The sequence below is a fragment of the Neomonachus schauinslandi genome, chromosome 8, assembly GCF_002201575.2.
Source record: "Neomonachus schauinslandi chromosome 8, ASM220157v2, whole genome shotgun sequence".
Lineage (NCBI taxonomy): Eukaryota > Metazoa > Chordata > Mammalia > Carnivora > Phocidae > Neomonachus > Neomonachus schauinslandi.
This window is the reverse complement of record NC_058410.1, coordinates 45,439,514-45,464,967: the sequence shown is the minus strand read 5'-3', so window position 1 is coordinate 45,464,967 and position 25,454 is coordinate 45,439,514. Positions and strand designations below refer to the sequence as shown.

Here is a 25,454-nt window from a genome sequence, read left to right as displayed (position 1 = left end):
CAGTCTAGACCCATCGAGCGAGGATGTCGCGCTGAGTGGCTTCTCAGGCTCAGGCCCTGAAAAGCCCAAGAACCGGCCCCAGGTGTCCGTAGCGAATGCCAGACCGGGTGCCTTTTCCATCTCAGCAAATCCCAAGCGGCGGTGGGACCGGCAGCTACTCAGCGCTCCGCTGGCCAGGCCTAACGAGTCGAACGCGGAACTAGAGAGCAGGCGGAGGCCCGTGCGGGGCTGTTGCTCAGCAGGCCCGGCCTGGCTTTGGGCCCCGAGCCTCCCAGCCGGGGACTCTGCGCCTGCGCCCGTCCGGCCGCTGCCCGCTCCCCTGGCGCGGCCGCGGTCCCAGCTGCAGCGCGCCGCCTGGGTGGCTGGGCGGTCCATGGGCAGCAGCGAGGGCCACGATGACAGATTACGGCGAGGAGCAGCGCAACGAGCTGGAGGCTCTGGAGTCCATTTACCCCGACTCCTTCACAGGTGACTTCCATGGCTGCGGGCCCGGAGTGGCCCGGGGTGGAGTGGGATGGGCCGAAGCCCTCGGCCTCCGGGGCGAGGATGGAGAAGGGGACAGCGAGGCCGCGTGGGCACCTCGCCCGCTACTCTCTCTTCACCGTCTTCTCCCGACGTGTTCAGGCACTTAGGAATAACTCTACACCTTTTCCCATTCTCCGCTTCTTCCCTGAAATCTGAAAAGTCCGGGATAGGCTGGCGAGGTCCCTGGAGAGTGTCAGGCCTGGAATTGAGTTGGGTGCACTTTGGTTTCTGTGTAATTTACAGCGACCCGAGGTTTAATGAAAAAACACGAAAACAGATACTCAAGTGGGAGTGATTTTTCTAGAGCTGCAGAGGTGTCGATTTTCACTTTTACTCGGGTAGAAGCTGTTTTGCATACGTTGGTGTTTTAAAGTTCATGGGATTCAGAGGGCTGTTCTCCAAGTTACCCAGAATCAGTTTTGAGAGTCCCTGGGATTTGTCGTTTTTCTTTTTATATTCTGCGAATGCCCAGTGAATGATGTGGCACAAATTTCAGTTCCACTGCAGATTCACATGTTGTTAGGGAGGGATATTAGACATCATCTGGCCTGGACGCGTCTTGCTACAAGCAAGGTAATGGAGGCGCAGGAAAGGTAAGTGGCTTGCTTTGGGTCTAGCCAGCAAGTTAGCGGCGGAACTGGTACTGAGAGTTAGGTCGGGATCCCCTTCCTGTTCCTTCACTTTGCAGACTTGCGGAAATTGGGATCTAGCTCCAGGTGGGATGAAGGGGAGCAGAAGATCACTTAATAGGTTGGGCTAATATAAAATATTATTAAGAAGCTCATTCGGTATGTTTTAAAGGAAGATAATTTTTCTGTGTTAAGCCGTGCTTCAGATGATTTTGAAAGTGCCGCAAGATAACCCTATCAATATGGCTTTTCTCGCATTTACACTCAGTGTTTGAGAAGTGATCAAATAAAGCCAATATGAGTGAGTGGAACCTAGGTTTGTGGGATTTACAGACCCTATCCCTTCCTTTGTTGTTCATCACTGTCAGAATTCAGAATGTAAGGTATGTTCAACTCCAATCCCTCTCCCTTTCGTTGTTTAGCTTAGTTTTCTTAGCTCCATTTTTTGACCACTGCTTGCAATGGTAGCAAATTTTGTTCTGCTTTGCCAACAGGCAGATGTCTCTCAGCTTCCCCTGTATAGTTCCAGTCCTGTTCATGTTCTCTCTCACCAGCAGTACAGCTGTGCTGTGAGGATGTTAAGGGGATGAGTGAAGAGGGGTTTGAGAGTGTCATTAACTGGGTGAGTGTGTATGGAGTCTGGCTCCCTTCTCTATCCTTGCTTATATGTCAATGTCTAAATAAAAGAGAATATAGGGTCAGTTTTTGGATATATTCTTAATCGTGACGTTTGGTCATTTCTAGTACATTGGAAATGTAATTGGCACTGTGTAGGTAGAGTTAAGAAAGCATAAGGTGTGCTAGTTTTTTCTATGGACATAAGGTATCCCTCATTAAATACTGTGCATATAAGCATTTTAAAAAGTGATATATTTTTTAGTCCTAAACCAATCTTATGGTTCTTTCAAATTGTACTAAGCTCTGATATAGTTCGGTATGTGAAATTCTTGTCAGATGCAAAAGTTTTTGAGGATTCTGAGCCAGGGTTATAAAACACAGTTTATGAATCTTTGATGCATTCAAGTATTCTGCAGTATCAGCTGAGCCCATCCGTCTCTAATTCCTACCAGCATTCCTATAAACTTTGCAATAAATAAAATAAGATGTCTTGATTTATACTTTAGGGACTTTGCCTCACTCATGATCGTGTTGTTTATGTAACCTCTCAGGGAAAAGGTAGAGGAGTTTGGAATAAAACCCTTCCGTGTTTGATCTTTTGAAATTATGAGGATTTGCAAGATTTACTGTTTTACAGCCTTCTTTTGGGTTGATGATTTCATACTTTCCTATTTTCATACCAGGTTTAAGAAGAGAGCTTGCTTGTGTCAGTTTGCCAAGGAACACTGATTGGCAGTTTTCTAATTTCATTTTGAATCACATTTAATACTAGATTTGGTAAATGCTCAATGCTCTTGATGAAGGAAGTAGATATACTTTTTTTTTTTTTTTTTTTAAATAGATAGCTTGGTGCTTGACAGAGAAGCCTTTGTTAAGCACATCATGACCCCCTTGTGGTTGCTTTAAGAAGCACAATCCAGCTAGCCCATAGTTCTAGCCACATAGACCTAGCCTAACCTCGGAATTGATTGCTTGACTATTTGCAAAGAACTTTTGGTCCACTGTTGAATTTGTTGTGAATTATAACAAATCATAATACAGTTTCTTCTTTTTGCCTGTTCTGTAGCTTGATTGCACATTGGTCCAATCCTCCTAACAACTAGTCTTCCAAAATATAAATGGACTCTCCTGATACCACATTCTCCTTCAGTAGTGCTTCACTTGACAAGGCCCTGCTAAGGTAGTAGAATTTGGTTATTTCCATTTCTGTATCAAAATCTCTGACTATGGGGAATTTTGTTGAAACAAATTGGTTGGCTTCGGGCTAACCAAAAGTCAAGTTCCCTTAATTCTGTTTGGTCTTACAAAGAGGGGTACGTAATTCTGTATTTGCTTGTGTCAGTACCTCTAAGTAGCATCCATGAGCATGTAACAGTTCTAATTGCATCTGAGAGATGGGGCAGAAGTCATCTTTTAAAAGCAGTTTTTCTAAGACACTCCCTAAGAACCACAGGGACTTATTTTAATATGGGCTGTCTGGTTCTTTGTGAAAACCTTGATGTCATTCGTGTGTCCCTTTAGTGTACCTTTCAGCTGTTACCTCCATTATGTCTGTCCTTAATTCTGTCCAGTTTACCATCATCTGCCTCTCTATCACTTAATAGTTCTCCTGCTTGTCCACTCATTCCTTCCACTATGCCCAACGGCCTTATTCTTCTTCTCAAAAATATTTTGATCCACTTACACTGGTGGAAATCTGGCATCTTTAGTGAAGGCTAATTTTATCCCAACTCACAGTAATGCATTGGAATGGGATTATTCCTTTATCAGAGTGCTGATGAATCATTCGTCTTTGCTAGCCCAATTAAATAACTTTCCCATCCCTATGTTAGTCTCCTCCAAATTTTGGAATATTCTTTCTTTTTCCTTTCTTTTCCCCTTTCCTTTCCTTTCCTCCCTTTCCCTTTTCCTTTCCTTTCCCCTTTCCTTACTTTCCTTTCCTTGGATTAGGTTCAACTCTGACAGAAAACCCCAAAAAGCAAAAAGGTAAAAGTTTAGGGGCGCCTGGGTGACTCAGTTGGTTAAGCGTTTGACTCTTGGTTTTGGCTCAGGTCATGATCTCAGGGTCGTGGGATCTAGCCCTGCATCAGGCTCTACACTTAGCTCGGAGTCTGCTTGAAATTCCTCCCCCCCCGTCCCCCACTCATGCTCTCTCTCTAAATAAATAAAATAAAATAAAATAAAAAAGGTAAAAGTTTATTGCTTTTGCGCATAAGAGATAGTTGTGTAGCTCTAGTCCAAGAATTCCTCAGGTACCCAGGCTGCTGCTTAGTTCCTTGTCACTCCTAAGATGTGGTCTCTACCTCATGATGAAGATGGCAGCATTCCTTTCCAGGCAGGAGGGTAGATATAGGAATTGGGGGTGGGGGGGGGAGAGAAGCCAAAGACAGCGGTTTCTTAAGTAAATTTCCTGGAAACTGTCAAAGGACTTGTTTGCTTCCATCTCATTAGCTGGAACTTAGTCATTTGGTGAGACCTAACTGGGAGGGAGGATGGGAAATACAGTCTTTATTCTGGGTGGTTAATATGCTCAGTTAAAAGTGGTGTAACTAGAAGTTGGGGTGAGTAGATAGTAGGGAATATAAGTAGTGTTCTCCAATATCCTTTGTTGTTGTTGTTGTTCCTGCCTCACATTTTTTTCTCTATAATGGCAGCTTGGTGTAGTGGATATGAGCTCTGTGTCTTTGGGCAACTCATATAACATCCCCAAGCTTCAGTTTCCATGTGTGTTTAATGAGGAGTAGTACAAAGTATGCAAATACTTTATAACTGTTAAATATAAGATATTCTTTACTAGAAATTTACCGTCTTAGTTGCTGATTCTTCTAATAATATGGCTTCATAATTCCTTGTCTTTACCAATGAACAGTTTTGATTTCCATTTCCTTCAACTGTATGGGGGCATAGCCACACCTTGTAAATGCCATCTTTCGAATTTTGCCTTCCGAAAGTCCTCTTTCTGTCCATAAACTTTGTAGTCCCACAGTTCTTCATTCCAGTTCTTTTGCTGAACATGCCTCTCATCATGACTTCCCGTGGATTAAGAGTTTATCACTTCTTTCTTGTCTGTCTTGCCTCTATTCTGTATGTTTCCCAAGGTCAGGCAAATCAGTGATGTTCTTGCTAGCATCCCAAGTCCTCATTTACCAAATATTTATTATATACATTGTTAGAATATCAGTCAGTTGGGAAAAGACATCAGATAAGTAATTTACAACATAGTGTGACGATTCTTTCATGGAGGAATGCATAGGATGCAGCCAGAGCACAGGAAAAGGGGAGGGTCTTGGTTGTTTTGGAGAACTGAGGAGTGATGAGGAGCTAACAAGTGAATGAGACTGTGAAGCAGGACTCTCTGAAAGCAAAATGTATTTAAAGGAAAAGTGGCTTGATATGCCTAAAACATAAAGTGAGTACTGAGAGTCGTGAAAAATGAGGCCTGACAAGTGAGCAGGGGCCAGATTACAGAGGGCCTTGTTAGGGATTTTTAGATCTGATCTTGTAGGCCAGTGGTTCATCGCCCATTTCCCCCTGACAGGGCTAGACAGACCCATATAGTACACATTATAGACAGTGCCATACCATACCTGGATCGCAATAGTTGGGATGCCTTCACAAATAAAATAGGCTTTTTGAGTTTGTTTTGACCTCTCATGGCTGCTGCTTTTCTTTTTCTCTCTGGCACTTTTTCCTCCTCGTACTTTTGTTTCCCAAATTTAGGATTCCTTACAAAGCCAGCGTTGGCCCTATTTCTCTATTTTTTCCTCTGGTGATCTCATTTAGTCTAATAGCTTTAGCTCCATTTGCCCATTTCTCATTGCATATTGCATACTCGGTATCTCCAACTGAAAGTTCCTTGTGTCATTTAAATGTATCATCTCTGATCTTTTTTTTGTATTTTTGTTTTTGTTAGTGGCGCTACCATCCTCTGCCTGCAAATTTGGAATATAGAGTCCTCCCTGTTCCTTGCTATTCCCATGGCTGCTAACCTAGTTCAGAACCTCATTAACCTTGCTGGGATGATTTTAATAGCTATCTAGTTTCATCCTGCCTCTAGTCTTGTTTCTTTCCTTCCAATTTATGCCCTGTGGCCAGACTTATCTTCCTATGATTAGAAATACAATTCTGCCCATGCTGCTAAAAAAAACTATCATTGTCCACAGCTGAACTTTCAGCAGTATTTTTTCAACTAGTTTTCTTCACCCACATATACATCCGCCAAATGGACTAATTTCTTCTTCCCTATATATTCCTTAAACTTTTCCACCATTATGCCCTTGCTGCCATGTTTCTGTTGCCTGCATTTCTTTTCTCCATCTTTACTTACCAAATGCCTTACTTCATGGTCTAGCTCAAGTGACTTTGCTGGAATTTCTCAGCTGGAAAAAAACATTTTCTTTTTACATGAAACTCAATATAGTTTATTCAGTTCTTCCAGTTACTAGCTGAATAACCTTGGGCAGATTATTTAAGAGCTCTTTTATCTCAGTTTCCACATCTGTGAAATTGGGATAATACTATATTTAATTAGTTCTGAGACATTTCTATGTTTTAACATCTCTGAAATAGGAATTTGTCTTATAATCGATTACATATTGAAGTTTAATTGGCAGATTTTTTTTTTCTCAGTACGTAAAGTAGCATGCATCTCATACTTGATAGTATCTTAAAGTTGGTGTCATATGGTAACAGTATAAAATCGTGGTCTTGGCGTAAGAATTAAAGGATCTTTGTGTAAATGCATGGTACAACACAGGCCCAAAGTAGTGCTCAATAAATGTTAGCTGTTACTAGGTATAGGCGACCCTTAAATTATGGCCCATGGAGTCCTAAAAGGGGTAATCAGTTGGAATGTCATTGAGTCGAACCCTTATTTCTGTAGTTGCTATGTTTACATTTTATGACATGTAAATGCTAAAGTTGGTCATGAAAAGAAGTAGAAATGAAGTGCATCAAATATATTTTATACACATTTGTCAAAAAAAAGGGTCAATCATATTTTAAAAGCTTTATTATAATTACTTTTCAGGGACTTCTTTTTAGCGTGGGCTGGACTATCTGAGGCGTATTAAACTATGAGTCCAGTGAGTCTTATCTTCTTGACAAATACTTTCATAGTAATCATAGATATTCATCATGCTTCAGGTACTTTTAAACTTCAATTAAAATGAAGGCAGATGTCTTGAAAATTTTATTGATAATGAATATTTATGAAGGCTTCAGAAGTTCTTGAGTAGGAAAAGCTGAGTATTTTCGTTGGTGACTTCTTCAGAGATCTCCTTGCCCTTTCATTTCAGAAAGAGGTTGCTGAGCTGCTGCAAACCTTGACAGGGGCCAGTGCTTCCCAGGGCTGGAGTGAGGCACAGGCTTTTCTCAGGGGCTCAGCAGCAATCACAGGTGGCCTGCATTTTTCTTGTTTACTCTTCTAATGGTTCTGAATATCAGTTTAATTTGTTTTTGTTTTTCTACTTTCATTCCATTGTTTTAGCTTTGCTGTTTAGCCAGAATTTGTTGAATTTCTAGATACTGCCAGGCACTGATATAGGAGCTCTCATAATTTTTATAGTATTCTTATGGGGGAAGAGATATAAACATAAATACTATCAGGCATCAGGCTGTAAAATGGTATATATGCTTTCTTATTTATATAAATGTTGATTTGCATGTCTTGACTTGCTTAACAAATTGTGAGCAATTTGATGTTTGGATTCATGGCTAATTTTATAATTCCATGAAAGATGGTAGACACTCAATAATTGGTGAAAGAATAAAGTTTGGTTCTAGGGATGATGTGGGAGAAAGAGATAGTTAGAAGACACAAACTCTAACAAATTAATATTTACTGTTTGTCATGGAGATTCTAAATTATACCTTAGAATATATAAGTTTAAAAATTAGTGATAATACTGAGTATCAGTGGATAGTTTCTGATGAAACATCAAACTTTTTTTGTCATTCTGTTTGGGAATTTTTTAGAATGTAATTTTCCATGTATAGGTGGAAATTTTGAATTAAAAGGTAAATTACTTAATTATTTTAATTGATCTGATAAAACTCCCAAGAGTTTATCTACTATAGGTATTTTTTTTTTCAAATTAAAGATAACCCTAGATTTAAATAGAAAATTGATGAGTGTGGTATCATTTGAATGGTTCAGTATGTATTTGTGGAAATGGAAATACAGACTAGGGATATATATATAATTTTCACTACCCAGTAATATCATATCACTACCCAGTTTTCGGGACTGGGTAGTGATATTTTGCTAATAAGAAAAGTATTTGCCTTAGGAAGCATATTAATAACTTAATCTCTGTGTATATTTTCTTGCAGTATTATCAGAAAATCCACCCAGTTTCACCATTACTGTGACATCTGAGGCTGGAGAAAATGATGAAAGTAAGTCCAATCAAAAATACTTACGGTTTTCCTAAGTTGCTCTCAGGAATGTTACTCCTTCTTGCAGCCATTATGCTGGTCATTGAAGATGTGGAGGTGCTAATAAGTAAGGTGCTGTTAGGAATCTAGCATGAATGTTGTGTATCTCTAATTAGCATTTACTATGTAAACATGACTTAGAGAGGAAGTCAGTGAGATATATTCTGACACAATAAACTTAGTTTTAAAAAGTGAAAAAGAAACATTAACAATATAGCAAATAGAGAAAAGGTAGAAGATTACTGTCTAAAACGAGACTTCGAATGCATGCCTATTTCAGTGACTGTGTGGTATTCCATTGAGTGTTATTTTTCCATGATTGTTTTTCCTCTTTGGGTATTTAGATTGCTTATTGGACATTTGCTGTTTATTTATAAATTAAGCTGGATAGGGGGGCCTGGGTGCTCAGTCGTTAAGCGTCTGCCTTCGGCTCAGGTCATGATCCCAGGGTCCTGGGATCGAGCCCCACGTTGGGCTCCCTGCTCAGCGGAAAGCCTGCTTCTCCCTCTCCTTCTCCCCCTGCTTGTGTTCCCTCTCTCGCTGTGTCTCTCTCTGTCAAATAAATAAAATCGAAAAAAAAAATTAAGCTGGATAAATGTCTTTCTTTATGATTTTCTCTCTTTAGGATGGATATTTTACTGTAGTTCAAATACATTTATATATAAAACCAGGTAAAAGCCACCATTACACAACTGTAGAACTAAGATAAATATACTGATGGAAATAAAACAGCTGTAAAACCAATAATTTGCAATTAAATAGATTGATTTAAACGTGGCAGATGTTGGGGGAGGATCTGAAGAAGTTCATTTCCACCATTAGTCCAGTTCAGTTAATTTTGGAATTTGGTAAAAATGTTCCATAAGTTGTTGTTAACCCCAAGGACTTTTTTTTTTTTTTTTTTTAGCATTAAGCTAGTCAACTGAAATTCTGCTACGAGCAGTCAATAATGCAAATTTTAGCGATATTACTTGATAACTCTAAATCTGTCTTGTACAACTGAAAATGAGATTAGCAAAGAGCTATTACTAAAATCTGAATTAAAAAGATGTTGGACACAGTCATTTACTTCTATATGTATTTATATATATGTAGGTTTTATACAAAGAATCTCAAATACAGGGGTGCCTGGGTGGCTCAGTCGTTGGGCGTCTGCTTCGGCTCGGGTGGTGGTCCCGGGGTCCTGGGATCGAGCCCCACATCGGGCTCTCTGCTCAGCGGGAAGCTTGCTTCTCCCTCTCCCACTCCCCCTGCTTGTGTTCCTTCTTCCGCTGTGTCTCTCTCTGTCAAGTAAATCAATAAAATCTTTTTTAAAAAAAGAAAAGAATCTCAAATATAACCTAACCTGAGTATCCTTTTATACTTTGTTTGAAATGTAAATAAATGTATAGAAGATACTTTAAAATATCCTTTAAAAAATACTTTTAGTGATCTTTTCCTGATGGTGGGATTATTACTGATTTTGTTTCCCCCTTCATATATTTCTAAATTTTCTATAATGAATGTCTGTTACATCAAATAGTAAAATCAATAAATGTATAAAAAAATTCTTGTTCTAGCAATAAAATTAGAAATGTGCTAGTTAAGAAAGAAAATGCCAAAAGACACTGTGTATCCTTATTCGCCTAACAGTCTTTTTTTTTTTAATTTAAATTTTACTTAGGTAACATACAGTGCAACATTGGTTTTAGGAGTAGAATTCAGTGGTTCATCACTTACATATAACACCCAGTGCTCATCATAACAAGTGCCTTCTTTAATACTCATCACTCATCTAGCCCACCCCACACCCACCTTCCTCCATCAACCCTCAGGTTGTTCTCTGTAGTCAAGAGTCTCTAATGGTCTGTTTCCCTCTTCTTTTTTTTTCTTTTCCCCCTACCCATATGTTCATCTGTTTTCTTTCTTAAATTCCACATAAGAGTGAGTTCATATGATATTTGTCTTTCTCTGACTGACTTATTTCACTTAGCATAATACACTCTAGCTCCATCCACATCATTGCGAATGGCAAGATTTCATTTTTTGTTGTTGTTGGCTGAGTAATACTCCATTGGTATATATACCACATCTTTATCTGTTCATCAGTCAATGGACATTTGGGCTCTCTCCAGAGTTTGGCTATTGTTGATAATGCTGCTGTAAACATCAGGGTGCATGTACCCTTTCGAATCTGTATTTTTGTATCTTTTGGGTGAATACCTAGTAGTGCAGTTGCTGGATCGTAGGGTAGTTCTGTTTCTTACCTTTTTTTTAATAATTTTTTTATTATGTTAGTCACCATACAGTAACTTTTTTTTTAAAGATTTATTTATTTTAGAGAGAGAAAAAGAGAGAGTGTGTGTGTGTGTCGGGGGTGGTGGTGCTAGGGGCAGAGGGAGAGGAGAGAATTCCAAGCAGGCTCTGCACTGAGCACAGAGCCCAGTGGGGTCTGTGCCACAACCCATGAGATCTTGACCAAGACCAAGAGGATGTTCAACCAACTGAGCCATGTAGGCAGCCCTATTTTTAACTTTTTGAGGAACGTCCAAACTGTTCTCCAGAGTGGCTGCACCAGCTTGTGTTCCTACCAGTAGTGCAAGAGTGCTCCCCTTTCTCTGCATTCTCACCAACACCTGTTGTTTCTTATGTTGTTAATTTTAGCCATTCTGACAGGTGTGAGGTGGTATCTCATTGTGGTTTTGATGTGTATTTCCCTGATGATGAGTGATGTTGAGCATCTTTTCATGTATCTGTTAGCCATCTGTATGTGGCATCTTTAGAAAAGTATCTATTCGTGTCTAATGCCCATTTCTTAACTGAGTTGTTTTTTGGGTGTTAAGTTTGGTAAGTTCTTTATAGATTTTGGATACTAACCCTTTATCATATATGTCATTAGCAGATATCTTCTCCCATTCCATAGGCTGCCTTTTAGTTTTGTTGATTGTTTCCTTCACTGTGCAGAAGCTTTTTATATTGATGAAGTCCCAGTAGTTCATTTTTGCTTTTGTTTCCCTTGCCTCCAGTAACGTGTCTAATAAGTTGCTACAGCTGAGGTCAAAGAAGTTTCTGCTTATGTTCTCCTCTAGGATTTTGATGGTTTTCTGTCTCACACTTAGGTCTTTCATCCATTTTGAATTTATTTTTGTGTATGGTGTAAGAAAGTGGTCCAGTTTCATTCTTCTGCATGTTGCTGTCCGGTTTTCCCAACACCATTTGTTGAAGAGATTGGTTTTTTTTTCCCATCGGATATTCTTTATTCCTTCTTGCTTTGTCAGAGAGTAGTTGACTATGTAGTTGTGGGTCCATTTCTGGGTTTTCTGTTCTGTTCCTTTGATCAGTGTATCTATTTTTGTGCCAGTGCCATACTGTCTTGATGACTACAGCTTTGTAATGTAGCTTCAAGTCCAGAACTGTGATGTCTCCAGTTTTGTTTTTCTTTTTCAAAATTGCTTTGGCTATTCGGGGTCTTTTGTGGTTCCATACAAATTTTAGGATTGTTTGGTCTAGCTCTGTGAAAAATGCTGGTGGTATTTTGGTAGGGATTTTATTGAATGTGTAGATTGCTTTGGGTAGTATAGACATTTTAACAGTGTTTTTTCTTCTAATCCATGAGCTTGGAATATTTTTCCATCTCTTTGTGCCCTTTTCAATTTCTTTCCTAAGTGTTCTATAGTTTTCAGAGTATAAATCTTTTACCTCTTTAGTTAGGTTTATTCCTAGGTATCTTATCGTTTTTGGTACAGTTGCAAATGGAATCGATTCCTTGATTTCTTTTTCTGCTGCTTCATTATTGGTGTATAGAAATGCAACAGATTTCTGCACATTGATTTTATATCCTGCAACTGCGCTGAATTCATGTATTAGTTCTAGCAATTTTTTGGTGGAGTCTTTCAGGTTTTCTACATAGAGTATCATGTTGTCTGCAAATAGTGAAAGTTTGACTTCTTCCTTGCCAATTTGGATGCCTTTTATTTCTTTTTGTTGTATGATTGTTGAGGCTAAGACTTCCAGTACTCTGTTAAATGGTAATGGTGAGCATGGACATCCTTGTCTTGTTCCTGACCATAGGGGAAAGGCTCTCAGTTTTTCCCCATTGAGGGTGATATTAGCTGCGGGTCTTTTCGTATATGGCCTTTATGATGTTAAGGTATGTTTCCTCTATCCCTACTTTGTTGAAGGTTTTTATCAAAAATGGATGCTGCATTTTGTCAGATACTTTTTCTGCATCTATTGAGAGGATCGTATGGTTCTTGTCCTTTTTTTAATTAATGTGGTGTATCACATGGATTGATTTACGAATATTGAACCACCCTTGCAGTCCAGGAATAAATCTGACTTGATCATGGTGAATGATTCCTTTAATGTGCTGTTGGATTCAATTTGCTAGTATTTTGTTGAGAATTTTTGCATCCATGTTCATCAGAGATACTGGCCTGTTATTCTCCTTTTTAGTGGGGTCTTTGTCTGGTTTTGGAATCAAGGTAGTGCTGGCTTCGTAGAATGAGTTTGGAAGTTTTCCTTCCATTTCTATTTTTGGAACAGTTTGAAGAGAATAGGTATTAACTCTTCTTTAAATGTCTGGTAGAATTCCCCTGGGAGCCATCTGGCCCTGGACTTTTATTTGTTGGGAGATTTTTGATTATTGATTTAATTTCTTTGCTGGTTATGGGTCTGTTCAAATTTTCTATTTCTTCCTTTTTCAGTTTTGGTAGTTTGTAGGTTTCTAGGAATTTACTGATTTGCTTCCTGGTTGCCCAATTTGTTGGCATATAATTTTTCATACTATTCTCTTATAATCATATTTCTGTGATATTGGTTGTGATCTCTCCTCTTTCATTCATGATTTTATCTATTTGGGTTAACAGTCTTTCTTATATCCATTGACTCATAAAATTCCTTATTGATACCATACACAAAAATTAAAACAAAATATCAAACTCACACATTTTAAGATGTTTTTTTTTCTCTTATGGGGAGGAATCTAGATTTGAGTTAAAATTATCAAAATCAGGAGTTTTTAATAATTAAAAATGTGAGTTTTTACAAGAAAGGCAAAGTCTAGACAAAGGATCATTGTGATTAATAAGTTTTATTTTTTAATTTATTTTTTTTTTTGTGAATAGTAAGTTTTAACAGAAAATGTTTAGCACTGCTGCTTAGTTGCAAATTGCCTGGTGGAATTGAGAATTCACCAGTTGGTCTATAGAGAGATACCTTGCATTGATCTGCCTGTAAGGATCTCATTCCTATGCAAATGTCAGATGTATGCATTGATACAGGCCAAAAGAGTGAGTGAGAATGTATAAATGAGTCAGGTTAAAAGTTTCTCAGACAGCCTCTTAAACCCTATTTCAAAACCGTGTCATCTAGCAACCCCTTAGCAGTGCCCTGCTGGCATTGTGCATATAGAAATATAGACTCCAGGACTAATGCCAGATCTTCCTCACTGGGCACTGGCTCTGGTAGAGGCCTGAAAATAAGCCTAAGGTAGTATTTTTTTTCTATGTATTGTATTCTGTGCCTTTTGTTCATCTTAAGGAGGATTTTAAAAAGAGTGGCTTTTATCCATCCTCTTTCTCAGATATGCAATATGGTAAAATACTCATAAGTAATAAATGTATTTCATGTGTTTGAGGTGATTTTTGGTATTCGCATGATCTGTTTTCACTTATCTTTGCGGTATGTGTTATTTATCTTAGTGATTATCTGTCTGATCTCATAGTAACCTTGTTTTTCTTTGCAGGAAAATCTGTTGTGCTATGTTTCATTGACACGTTGTGAATTAATTACTAATTCAACAAAAATGTTGACCTCTCTACATTTTCAGATATTCATATCAAACTCTTATCTTATGTCTTTAGCTGTCCAGACTACCCTCAAGTTTACATACAGTGAAAAATACCCAGATGAAGCTCCTCTTTATGAAATATTCTCCCAGGAAAATCTAGAAGATAATGATGTCTCAGACATTTTAAAACTATTAGCATTACAGGTAAGGAAATAAGTTTAGTAATGGCATTTTTTATTGGCCTTAAATAGTATACATTAATTTCAAGAGTAAGAAAATGCTAGTAAATATGTATAACCAGTACATTGAACAAGGAGAATTCATGATGTATCTCTCTCTCTCTCTTTCTCTATATATGTATATGTATAGATATAGATATTCACAAAGCACCTTAATTTTTGTTTCCCATTGTACATTTAAAATTTGAGTAAGAGGGCGCCTGGGTGGCTCAGTTGGTTGAGCGACTGCCTTCGGCTCAGGTCATGATCCTGGAGTTCCTGGATCGAGTCCCGCATCGGGCTCCCTGCTCAGCAGGGAGTCTGCTTCTCCCTGTGACCCTCCCCCCTCTCATGTGCTCTCTGTCTCTCTCATTCTCTCTGTCTCAGATAAATAAATAAAAAAATCTTAAAAAAAAAAAAAAATTTGAGTAAGAGAAGTTGTCCCTTCTCTTGAAACTCAGTCAGCCTCATGACTTCTAGTTAATAAAATGTCTGGTAAGTACTTTAATTTTAAACACACTTTTGATCTGGTTCTCAGAATGTCCAGCCCCATGTGCAGTTAAAAATTCTGACTTTTAAAAAAATTCAAACTCCCAACCCCTCTGACCTGTTGCAGGCTAGTTGCCTGCAATCTGGGAAGAGGACTGGTGATTGTTTTGTTTTTCTTATCTTTCCGTCTCCTGAGTCTTACAAGCAGCAGCCAGGGTTTATGATCCCTCTGAGAGCGGGGGCTGTGAAGGCAAAATGGGTCTTGGAAAATTCTTGGCTAGTTCTGTGGTAGGATAGGCTCCCCATAGTTTGGGCTTAGCCAGAATTTAAAGCTCTGTCTTGCTTGGGTTGAGAGTTTTCATGGATTCTTCAGAGTAGGGAGTAGGGAGGACAAGTAAAATCTTTACTCCACAATGTTATAAACAGAAGTCCTAGCTTTGTTTGTTTGTTCTAAGAAGAATTGACAGAAAACATATCTATACCTTAAATGTGACTGGTATATTTCAAGGACTATTGGTCCTCTGAATGCCGATATTTTAAAAATATCTGGAGCTATTAGAGAATGAAGAGTGAAAGAAGATAGATCAAACATGAATTTATTCTTATCTTGGGCCCTGTTCATTCTGCTACCCCATATGAGATTATACTAATTCTAATATTTGACTTAAAATGCTTCATTTTAAAACATTGCAGAGAACCTGGGGCAGTATGCTGTATTCAGTCATTTATTAATGAAAGTTATTTGAGCTGAGTGATTACTTTCTATGTGTTTTATATTTTATTTGCACTCAAGCTCCTTCCTTTCAGAAAAGAAATTTTGATTTCTTTCTCATACCTGAGATCGGATATATTGAGGGAATATTTGTACTTTTTTTTCCAAATTATATTGATTTTTAATATCAAAATAGTAAATTCATATTATAAAAAACTCAGAAAGTATAGGAACTCATGAAAGAGAAAATTAAAATTACTCTTAATCTCACCAACCAGGTATAACTGCCTATTAACATTTTGGTATGATATAGTTCCAGATTTTTTTTTCTTATGCTTATATTCATAGTACTCCTCTTCTACCCCAAGGTATATCATTCTGTATATAATGTTTTATAACATCCTTTTTTTCACATAACGATATATGTGGGTATCTTTCCATTTTAGTAAACATGTATATGAGTCATCATTTTTGATAACTGCGTAGAATTTCACTGTATGTATGTGTAATTACACCTATCCTTTTTGAAACAATTATTTATCATTTTTACCTGATTTAATATGTAATTCTTTGGACATGCTTCTTCTTCTTTTTCTTTTTTTTTTTTAAGAGGGGGAGGGGCAGGGGCAGAGGGAGAGAGAGAGTCCCAAGCAGGCCCCACACCCAGTGCGGAGCCCAACATGGAGCCTGATCCCACAACCCCGAGATCACGCCTGAGCCAAAATCAAGAGTCAGACACCCAGCCGACTGAGCCACCCAGGTGTCCCTTTGGACATTCTTATATATCACTATTTGTAAGTCCTTAGAGCAGAGTCTCCATTGAATCCCTAGTGCCTGGCATATAGTAGACACTCAGATATTTTTTGAATAAATGAGGAAAGTATATTATTGATGAGTATACTAGTCCAGTGTTTTCTGTAAGTAAGATTACTGGGTTAAAGGTTATGCATACTTAATTTCATACACATTGCCAAATGGACCTTCAAAATGATTGTGCCAAGTTATGATCTCACTGTAGCCATTGAGGTGTCTGCCCACATCTGCTAACATTAGATTTTTTCATTTAGAAAGAAAAGCAATGATAACAAGATGAAAATAGTATATAATCATAACTTGAAATTCTTTAATTAGTGGTGATATGGAAATCTCCTGTGTGACTTCTCGCCTAGTTTCATATAAATGGTTGTTTTTTTGGCTTTTCTATTGGAATACTTAAGTTGTTAAAAAAGAGATCCTACTGGGATTTGTTTTTGAAATGTATCAAGCATTAAGTTAAGTGACCAAGACAGACACCATCCCTTCTTTCATAGATTTTATATTCTGGTGAGGAATGTGGACTAGCAAATTGGAAATTGTTATTCTGTGTGGAAAAATGCTGTGAGTGGATGTAGACTTAAGGCACTGGAGAAGCTTTCAAGAGAAAGAGTTTGCCAGGCAAAAAAGAGAAGAGTTTCAGGGCAGAGGAGCGAACTTGTTAAGCGTCATGGAAATGAGAGGGAGAAGAGATCAATATTTCCTTCCAGAACTTCTAGTCATACTAAATTTCTTGAGTTTAGAATTTGAGATTAGTGATCTTATGTGACGGAACTAAGGAGATTAATTCCCAAAGGGTCTTCTGAACTGTTTTAAAAGTATGTTCTTGCTCCTGGTTGGTTTGGAAAGCTGTTGAGTTTTAAGCAAGAGACTGACTAGTTCAGTTATGTGTGTATATTGAGTGGCTAGAGAAGTTGATGTTAGGGGTGACAAGACCACAGGTTTTAAGAAAACCAGTTAGGAGTTTCTTGTAATATTTGAAGTTGAAGATGATGGTGCCCTGGGTTAGGGTAATACCAATGTTGGTAGGGAACAGTAGGCAGATTGAAATGATATTTAAGAATAGATTAGAGGCAGTGATAGAGCTTATGATGGCTTGTGAGTGTTCATGCTGTCTGGTTGGTGGTTTGGTTCTCTGAGTTGGGAACATAGAAATAGGTTTTGTGGAGAAGATGATGATTTTAGTGTTCACGTGCCTGTGCGACATCATATTGCTGTCCACTGGGCAGTTTTAATTGGGTTTGGCATTCAAGAGAGAGGTTTGTGTAGTCAGATTTAGGATGGTTAGCATGGAGACACCACAGAGAAGCCCTGAAGAGAATCACAGGAGCTTGAAGCCTTGTATTCAGAGAGGACCCACGAGATGAAATACCTACTCAAATGCCGCTGAGACCAGCCCTGTCAAAGGAGTGGTTGGAAATCTCTTCTGCTTCTAGGATGGAGATTCTGGCTTGTATATTTGGGATTTTTGTGTGTGTGTGTTTTGGTCTGTTTCCTTCAAACTGTATCTTGTTTCTGTGGATAAGCAAGGTACCTTGTTTTACTTTAATCTACTTTCAAATGACCAACTTCCAAATAGCTTTTGAATTACAGTTGACCTTTGAACAACACAGAGGCTAAGGGACACTGACCTTCCTTCCACACAGTCGAAAATCTGTGTGTAACTTTTCACTCCCCCCAGAACTACTACTAACTGGCAGGAAGCTTTACCCATAACATAAACAGTTGTTTAATGCATATTTTGTATGGTATATGTACTATATACTGTATTCTTAAAGTAATCAGAGAAAATGTTATTAGAAAGTCATAAGAGAGAATACATTTATAGTACTATACTGTATTTATTGAAAAAAAAAAATGGATGTAAGTGGACCTGTGCAATTCAAACCTATATTGTTCAAGGGTCAACTGTATATCCCTTTCATGAGTTGGAGAACTTTTATATTTGATTTTAAGCCATTTCAGATTGAAGGAAAAAAGGTAGGTAAAGATAAATCACCAAAAGTACCTGCATTCTTTATTATTGTATATTAGAAAATCACTTTGGCCTCAAAGTTCAGTTCATTGTCACAGCTCTTTAAAATATCCCAAAAGATCTAAATCATGAAAATATGGTGGAGAACTCATGTTACTAGCTGCTATAGGAAAAGGTTTTCTGGGGACACCTGGGTGGCTCAGTCAGTTGGGCATCTGCCTTCGGCTCAGGTCAGGATCCCAGGGTCCTGGGATCAAGTCCCACATCGGGCTCCTTGCTCAGTGGGGAGCCTGCTTCTCCCTCTGCCCGCCACTCCCCCTGCTTGAACTCTCACTCTCTCTCTCTCTAGCAAATAAATAAATAAAATCTTTAAAAAAAAAAAAAAAGGAAAAGGTTTTCTGAATTCTGGTTATTAAACAGAAATTAGTAAAAAGATATCTGTTTCAGGTTGGATGTGGCAAATTACATGTTTTTTTAAATTTAATATATAGTTATTCATATATATGTATGTATGTGCTCAATTCTTTTTTTTTTTTTAAGATTTTATTTATTTTTATTTTGAGAGAGAGAGAGCACAAGAGGGGGGAGCGGGAGAGGGAGAAGCAGACTCCCTGCTGAGCAGGGAGCCCGATGTGGGACTCGATCCCGGGACTCCAGGATCATGACCTGAGCCGAAGGCAGTCGCTTAACCAACTGAGCCACCCAGGCGCCCTGTATGTGCTCAATTCTTAAATGATCATTTATCCAAGTGTCTGAACTTACAGTATAACTGAATTAGTAATCATATTATAAGTGTATGGAATTTAGTGATTATGATGAAACACTTTTTCATTGGTTAGTTTTTTGTTTTGTTTTTCTGAGAAGTATGTTTCTCACTACAATCTTTCTTTTGGTTACATAGGCAGAAGAAAACCTTGGTATGGTGATGATCTTTACTTTAGTGACAGCTGTGCAAGAAAAACTAAATGAAATAGTAGATCAAATAAAAACTAGAAGAGAAGAAGAAAAGAAACAAAAAGAAAAAGAGGCAGAGGAAGCTGAAAAGGTATATTATGAAGCTGGGTTTTCTTTCATTATTTTTTACATCTTTTTTTTTTTTTTTTGGTTGTTTGGTGGGTTTTTTTGTTTTTAGAAATTTCAGTGATTTTTTTGGCAATCACAAAATAAGCAGAAGTGAATTTTACTTAAATTTTGCTACTTAAGATGTTAGAAGTCACTGCATTGGTCACATAGCATCAGTAATGATTAATAAGGGTTAGTAGAGCTCATGCAGGTAAGATCAAGAAATATACATTATTTCTTTATAAATTACAATTTTATTATAAATTATAAGCCTCATTTATCTAACCACATCTTTTTTATTTTCTAAGCAATTATTTCATGGCACTCCTGTTACAATTGAGAATTTCTTAAGTTGGAAGGCCAAGTTTGATGCAGAGCTCTTGGAAATTAAAAAGAAACGAATGAAAGAAGAAGAACAAGCAGGAAAAAATAAATTAAGTGGTATGACTCCCCTCACCCCTGCCCAGGCTGTTCTATATTCTTGCACAAGAAGAAGATCATTTGGACAGATTTCTATAAAAACATAACATACTTGGGCATCTAGGACAAAAAGAGAAAGCATTCTGCCTTCATGATGACATTTCTTCATTCATAATTATGATTAATTTTTATGGCTTATCTGATCTAAATATCTCAATGGATAGATCTTGAGATATAGCTACCACGACATTCAGAATCACAAGCGTTAGAAGTGGTAGAGTCAAATGCATTTGTTTTTCTGGGGTTCTGAAGCAGACTGGGTTTTCACTTGTTCCATTTTAATGCAGATACATATCACATGCCTCTTAGCTACTTACTGAATTGATAAATTTATTGAAATTCATAGAAAAATAGGTTTTCAGACTTGTTTTCTTGGATTATTTTACTTTTTAAAGGATTGTAGGGAAGATGGAGGAAAACTGGAACATACAGGAAAAATATGTTTGAATTGAACATATTTGTTTCTTTTAGGGAAACAGCTCTTTGAAACAGATCATAATCTTGACACATCTGATATCCAGTTTTTGGAAGATGGTAAGATAATACTAAGATTCCACGTGTACATAATACACCATTTTTAATATTAAACCATGAAAATCAGAGTGATAACTTAATGTAAAATTTTCCTCCCAAGGCTATAAACAAATACATTTTGAAGAATAAATTTTAATGCTTGATTTATTTATACACTAAACTATAGCAATGTATTTTTTAAAGTTTTTTGATAACTTAAGCAACATCAAAGATGGCAGTAAACAACTATGGTCACATTAGTCTTTAATAACTAGTAAACAAGGCCACTGTAACTCAGGTGGCCTGGTTTACTCAGATTTCTAGTATCAGAAGTCTGTGGAAATTATTTCATGGTCATGGAACTTTATAAAGACCTCAAATCTGGAACTCTTCATGCCCTCTAACCAAAAATCTTATGTTTCATACTAGTCTTACTATCTGGAACACCTACTTCCTTATGCTTTCCTTCTCCTTTTTATCCTAAACTTTATCCTCTTTCAGTCTTCTGTCCATTATTCATCCATCCATAGATATTTACTGCACCCCTAGTGTAAGCCAAGCGTTGTCCTGGTTGCTGACGATAGAGCAGCAGAGAACAGTATAGACAAATTCCCTGCCCTCATGGAGCTTATGGCCTATGTGTGTTTCTTAAACTGGGCTCTATACTCAGTCGCACTTCTGATAGCACCCTAGAGTTCTACAGTTCATTAGCCTTCTTCATGCTCATCTTGCCAGTTGGGGATCCTGTAGCATTCTGGCCTTTCAATTTTGTTCCTGGACTGTCTTCTGGAAAAGGTTAAGAAGCAATGTTGGTGTGGCCTCACTGCCAAATCATGCTTCTTAACTTGATCTGGGCCCTTACGGACACTCACCATTCTGTTTTATATATCTTACTGCATTCTTGCTCCAGGACATTATAAGTCTTCAAACAAACAAAAACACTCCAAACAAACAAGCAAACAAACAGATAGACAAACCCAGCAAGGTTGTCCTCATGTATCTCTCTCTCACGTTACTAGCTTGTTTTTCTCCTATTTTATTGAGAAATTCTGGAACTGAAAAGCTGTGTCTCATTCTCTCTTGCATTTTAGAAGTTTTACTATCTTCACTCATCCTTGACTCCTTACCCTGTCTAACAGATCAAGTATCTCTTCATATCCAGTAACTAACCAAAAGCTCTCCATTGATTCTGCTTCAGAAGTGTCTTTTCCAGACATTTTCAACTCTTTCCTCCTAACTTGAAGGTTTTATCATTTTTTTGCCCCCTGGGTGTTTGTGGTTGCTTCTTACATTGTCTCCCTGCTTCAGTCTCTTCCTCTTTTTGGTGCCTTCAGTCACCATCCCTGAGATGGCATTCCTAAAACTCATGTTTAATCATGATACTTCTCTCCTTAAAATCTTTTGATGGTTCTCTATTGCTTAGAGGAAAAGGTTGACCTACACAGTCCTTCAATTTGGCCTTCATCTATGATATCTCCAGATATTTTTCCTAAAGAATCTTGTGTTCCAGTTAGAAGTATTCAGAGTCTTATTTTTTCTTTCTCCCTTTGCATATACCTCTACCTACAATTGCTTCATCCTGCCTCCTTTTCTTCTTGCTGGATTAAAATTTATTGTAAAGATATTTTAGATGTCATCTCTTTTGGGAACTTGCCTGTCTCTCCCAGAGACAGTGAGTTATTCTTTGGCCTGCACTTAGCAAAGGTGTATTTTATTACTTAACTGCTCATAGGCATGAAGCAAGACTCATTCTCATTGAATTGAATGTCAGTGGGCTGGAGTCTGCCAGGAAAGGAAGATGAACAATTTTTGGTGATTTAAGAGTACTGTACTATCCCACCTTTATGTACTTCAGACAAACTGAAGAGTAAAGATGTTTGATGCAAGGCCGAGGGATTGCTTCCTATAGTGCTCAGATATTTGGAATTTGAGAAAGGCATACCATTGGTTATAAGGGGAACTAAGTGAGAGTGAAGATCAAGTTATATCTATCAATTAAATAACAAGTATAGTTGAGCTTTAATGATGTACATATCTGCCAATACTGGAAGACTCCTGGTACGGGCCCCATGGTCAGTGATAATCAACTTTGTTTAACCAGGATATACTGTCGTCTTCAACTTATAACATGCCACATCATAAATAATTCATTCTAGGAAAGCTTTTTTTATAACTGGATTTTTTGTTTTCTTAAAATTGGAAGCATGAAGTTGCTCTTAAAATGGGTGTCTCTGCTGATCACTACAGATCGTTATTGCTCTGATTTGCGGTAGTAGTTTAGGATTTCATCACTGGCACCTCACTTGCACATTTGGAAGTTTGTGTTTGGTGTTGCCAGTGAGTTGTGTCTTTTATTCCTGAATATAAGACTGAAGGTGAAATCTTTTGTCTTTTGCAGCTGGAAACAATGTGGAGGTAGATGAATCTCTGTTCCAAGAAATGGATGACTTGGAGCTAGAGGATGATGAGGATGATCCCGATTATAATCCTGCTGACCCAGAGAGTGATTTGACTGACTAGTGGACTATCCCCATCTGCAGAGAGGTGTGACTGCCACAGCATCTGTGGCTGTGCTGACGTGTTGATTTTTCTTTCTTTTTTTCTAAGAAAAAATAATTTTCAGGAGAATATTCTTCTGATAGCTTTCATCATTGAACTTAATAAACTGACCTTAAAGTTTCAAATATAAAATGTCCAGTTCCTCTTATTGGTAGGAATAAGGTCATATATTTAAAATCATTTAGTGTTAGAGAGAGACCCAGCCTATAACACTAAGACTTGAAGATAGAATGCAGCTGTGCACAGATGGGTGTTCATATACAAGGAATTGTAGTAACTTGGAATTCCTATGCTGGACACAGTGATGGCTTTATGCTTCTGAGTGCCATCATTAATATAAAATATTAGAAGACAGAGGTGAAGAGAACATTAAACCTTCTGAATTCTAGCCTTTGGGCATGATAAATTTAAGTCTTTACAAAACCAGAAACCTAAATTATATTCAGGATTAAAGTGGACTTTAGTCTTAGAGTAGTATTTGAATCAGCATCCTCTGTGGCGTTATTAAAAGGTGTGCACTCCTAGGCTTTTCTCAGTTTAGGTTATTAAACACTGACCTTAATCTGAATTTTAAAAGAGTGAAATCTCATGCCAGTTGACATTGGTTATTCCATTGCATACTCCTTATCCTATAGTTGTGAAATACATATATATATTTGTGATGTTCCCTTACTTTTCTAATTTAGCCAGTCTGAAAAGATCTGAATTCTTGAGGTTGTACCCTGTCTGCAAGAGAACACATACCCACATTAATGCACATATGAGACCTTTTTCGTAATAATTTGGAATGATTGATTTGGGGACTTCAGGTAGGAGAGCCAGGCTTCATGCAAGTTATCCAGTCACTGCAGGTGGAGAATTGAATCTTAATCCTAATAGGAAATTACTTGTGCTATTGCAAATCACTGCCTCCTTTCAAAAGTACATATACTACATATCCACAAGCACAAGCAGATCAATTCCATGTTTATTTTTGGAGTTAGACCTATAGCTAAAATCAAACTATTTAAGACAAAACTATCATTGAGGAATGTAATTCTTTTTCACTAGCTTTGGTTCTGACCAATAAAGGGGAATACCAGGAGTGTTCAGCATATCTCTGCAGAGACAAGTCTGAAAGTTTCTTTTGTGTGAAAATCAACTTTTTCTAAGGAGAGATCCTTTCTGAAGCTGATCAGCAGCTGCATTAAGAACTCAAGAGCACTTTAATTAAGGGTGAGACACGCAATGATGAACAATGCAGTGCTGAGGTCAATGAAGATTGGACCTTAAAGTGTCAAGACTGATTCCACCTCCTCCTCACACATGATTTTTTTTTAAAGTATAAGTTTTTTACATTTTCTATAGGTATTGAAATAGATTCTACCTTTGTCATTTTAGAATCTAGGCAGAACCTGATGTATGGAAATGAAGGCAAAGAGTTAGTTCTAATGATACTCCCAAGTATTTTCATCCGGAGTAAATAATAATATTTCTTTTGTTTTCTGGGAGCTAACCAAAGACTCTGCTTCTCAAACTGGAGCACACATAATCCCAGGATGTGCAAAAGCATGACTGGTGGTATTTGAAGCAATAATTAGGCATCTCAGATTATCAGTTTTGCACTTGGATTTGGGATAATTTTTGCTTTTGTTTCTCTACTTACGCTAAATTGCATAAAATATAAGATTAAAAACAAATACAAGTATGTGTATTCTTTGCTGTATCCCTGTGACAATGCCTGGCACTGAATAGGCATCTAATATTTGTTGAATGAGTGAACTACGGAATAGAATGAAAAATTGTCATGCATTTTAGAGGTTAAACATGACAGTTAAATGTTCTGTTTGCCATCTGCAGCTTGGCATAATGCTTCTGGATTCTGCGTTACTTCGTACTCTTCTGCCAGCAGGGGTGCCTTAGGAAAAAGGTGGATAAATACTGATCTAAGGCAAACACATCTAAAAGGTTACATGAACATTTCCTAGTTGAGGTAAGACCAGGAAGAGTGATGAATAACATCTCTTATGGATGCACAGGGTGAGTTCATTGATTATACCGTCACAAACTCCAAAGATGTATGTGCCAAAAAGCAAAGAGATGCATTCTTGGATTCTAGGAGAAAGGAGACTGTGGGTTTTCAATATTTATGTGCTAGCCCATTGTTTATGTTACAACACAAAGTAGTAAACTACCTCAAGTAGCTCAGTGTTTGTCTTTCAGAGAACATACATATCGTGCAGCAAAGGTAGACATTGTATGATATATTAAAATGGGTTGACACTTCCAGAACTGTAGAGAGTAATTTTAGAGAGACCATTGAGATCTAACGTGATAGGGAAAGGTTTTCACAAATGATACATGGAGTATGAGTCCATATAAATATATAAATGGGAACAACATTGGGTTCTTTGCTGCTTTAGGACCTATATCAGAGTAAGAGATGCAGAATGCTGATATATTATGAAGTTGATAGCCTTCTGTTTCATTTCACTTTTGTTGGGCAAAGGACTTGGAAAGAAAATGGGTGAGTAGGTTGGGAATACACAATTTAGTGCACCATCTATTAATAAAAATGGAAAAATGCTGGAAAAGGTTCAAGAATATTTAAGGGATATCAAAACAAAATTTTAAATAACTGCTGTGTGAGCCATTTTGGCACCTGAGGTAAAAG

General features: G+C 37.7%; 1 protein-coding gene across 3 annotated transcripts; it reads left to right on the top strand.

The window, feature by feature from the left end:
- On the top strand, nucleotides 1–24,289 carry RWDD1 (RWD domain containing 1). Of its 3 annotated transcripts, XM_021693328.2 has the most exons (9): nucleotides 1,752–1,776; nucleotides 2,839–2,952; nucleotides 7,070–7,169; nucleotides 8,106–8,171; nucleotides 14,054–14,184; nucleotides 19,089–19,232; nucleotides 19,558–19,690; nucleotides 20,201–20,263; nucleotides 22,641–22,922. In XM_021693328.2, exons 6-9 carry the CDS (start codon nucleotides 19,107–19,109, stop codon nucleotides 22,760–22,762), a joined length of 444 nt encoding a protein of 147 aa, XP_021549003.1. In that variant the 5' UTR covers nucleotides 1,752–1,776; nucleotides 2,839–2,952; nucleotides 7,070–7,169; nucleotides 8,106–8,171; nucleotides 14,054–14,184; nucleotides 19,089–19,106; the 3' UTR covers nucleotides 22,763–22,922. The 3 variants fall into 3 exon arrangements, 2 of the variants coding, with proteins under 2 accessions (XP_021549002.1, XP_021549003.1); XR_006540475.1 differs by lacking the exons at nucleotides 1,752–1,776; nucleotides 2,839–2,952; nucleotides 7,070–7,169 and adding exons at nucleotides 1–468; nucleotides 24,149–24,289 and having other exon boundaries at nucleotides 22,641–22,822; XM_021693327.1 differs by lacking the exons at nucleotides 1,752–1,776; nucleotides 2,839–2,952; nucleotides 7,070–7,169 and adding an exon at nucleotides 1–468.
- The last annotated feature ends 1,165 nt before the right edge of the window (nucleotides 24,290–25,454 follow it).

Excerpts from the sequence above, each read along its gene's own strand:
- RWDD1 (XM_021693327.1), top strand. The coding sequence starts at position 396 with ATGACAGATTACGGCGAGGAGCAGCGCAACGAGCTGGAGGCTCTGGAG. Across the intron at positions 14,185-19,088 it reads TAAAACTATTAGCATTACAG|GCAGAAGAAAACCTTGGTAT; the intron begins GTAAGGAAATAA and ends TTGGTTACATAG. Across the intron at positions 20,264-22,640 it reads TATCCAGTTTTTGGAAGATG|CTGGAAACAATGTGGAGGTA; the intron begins GTAAGATAATAC and ends TGTCTTTTGCAG.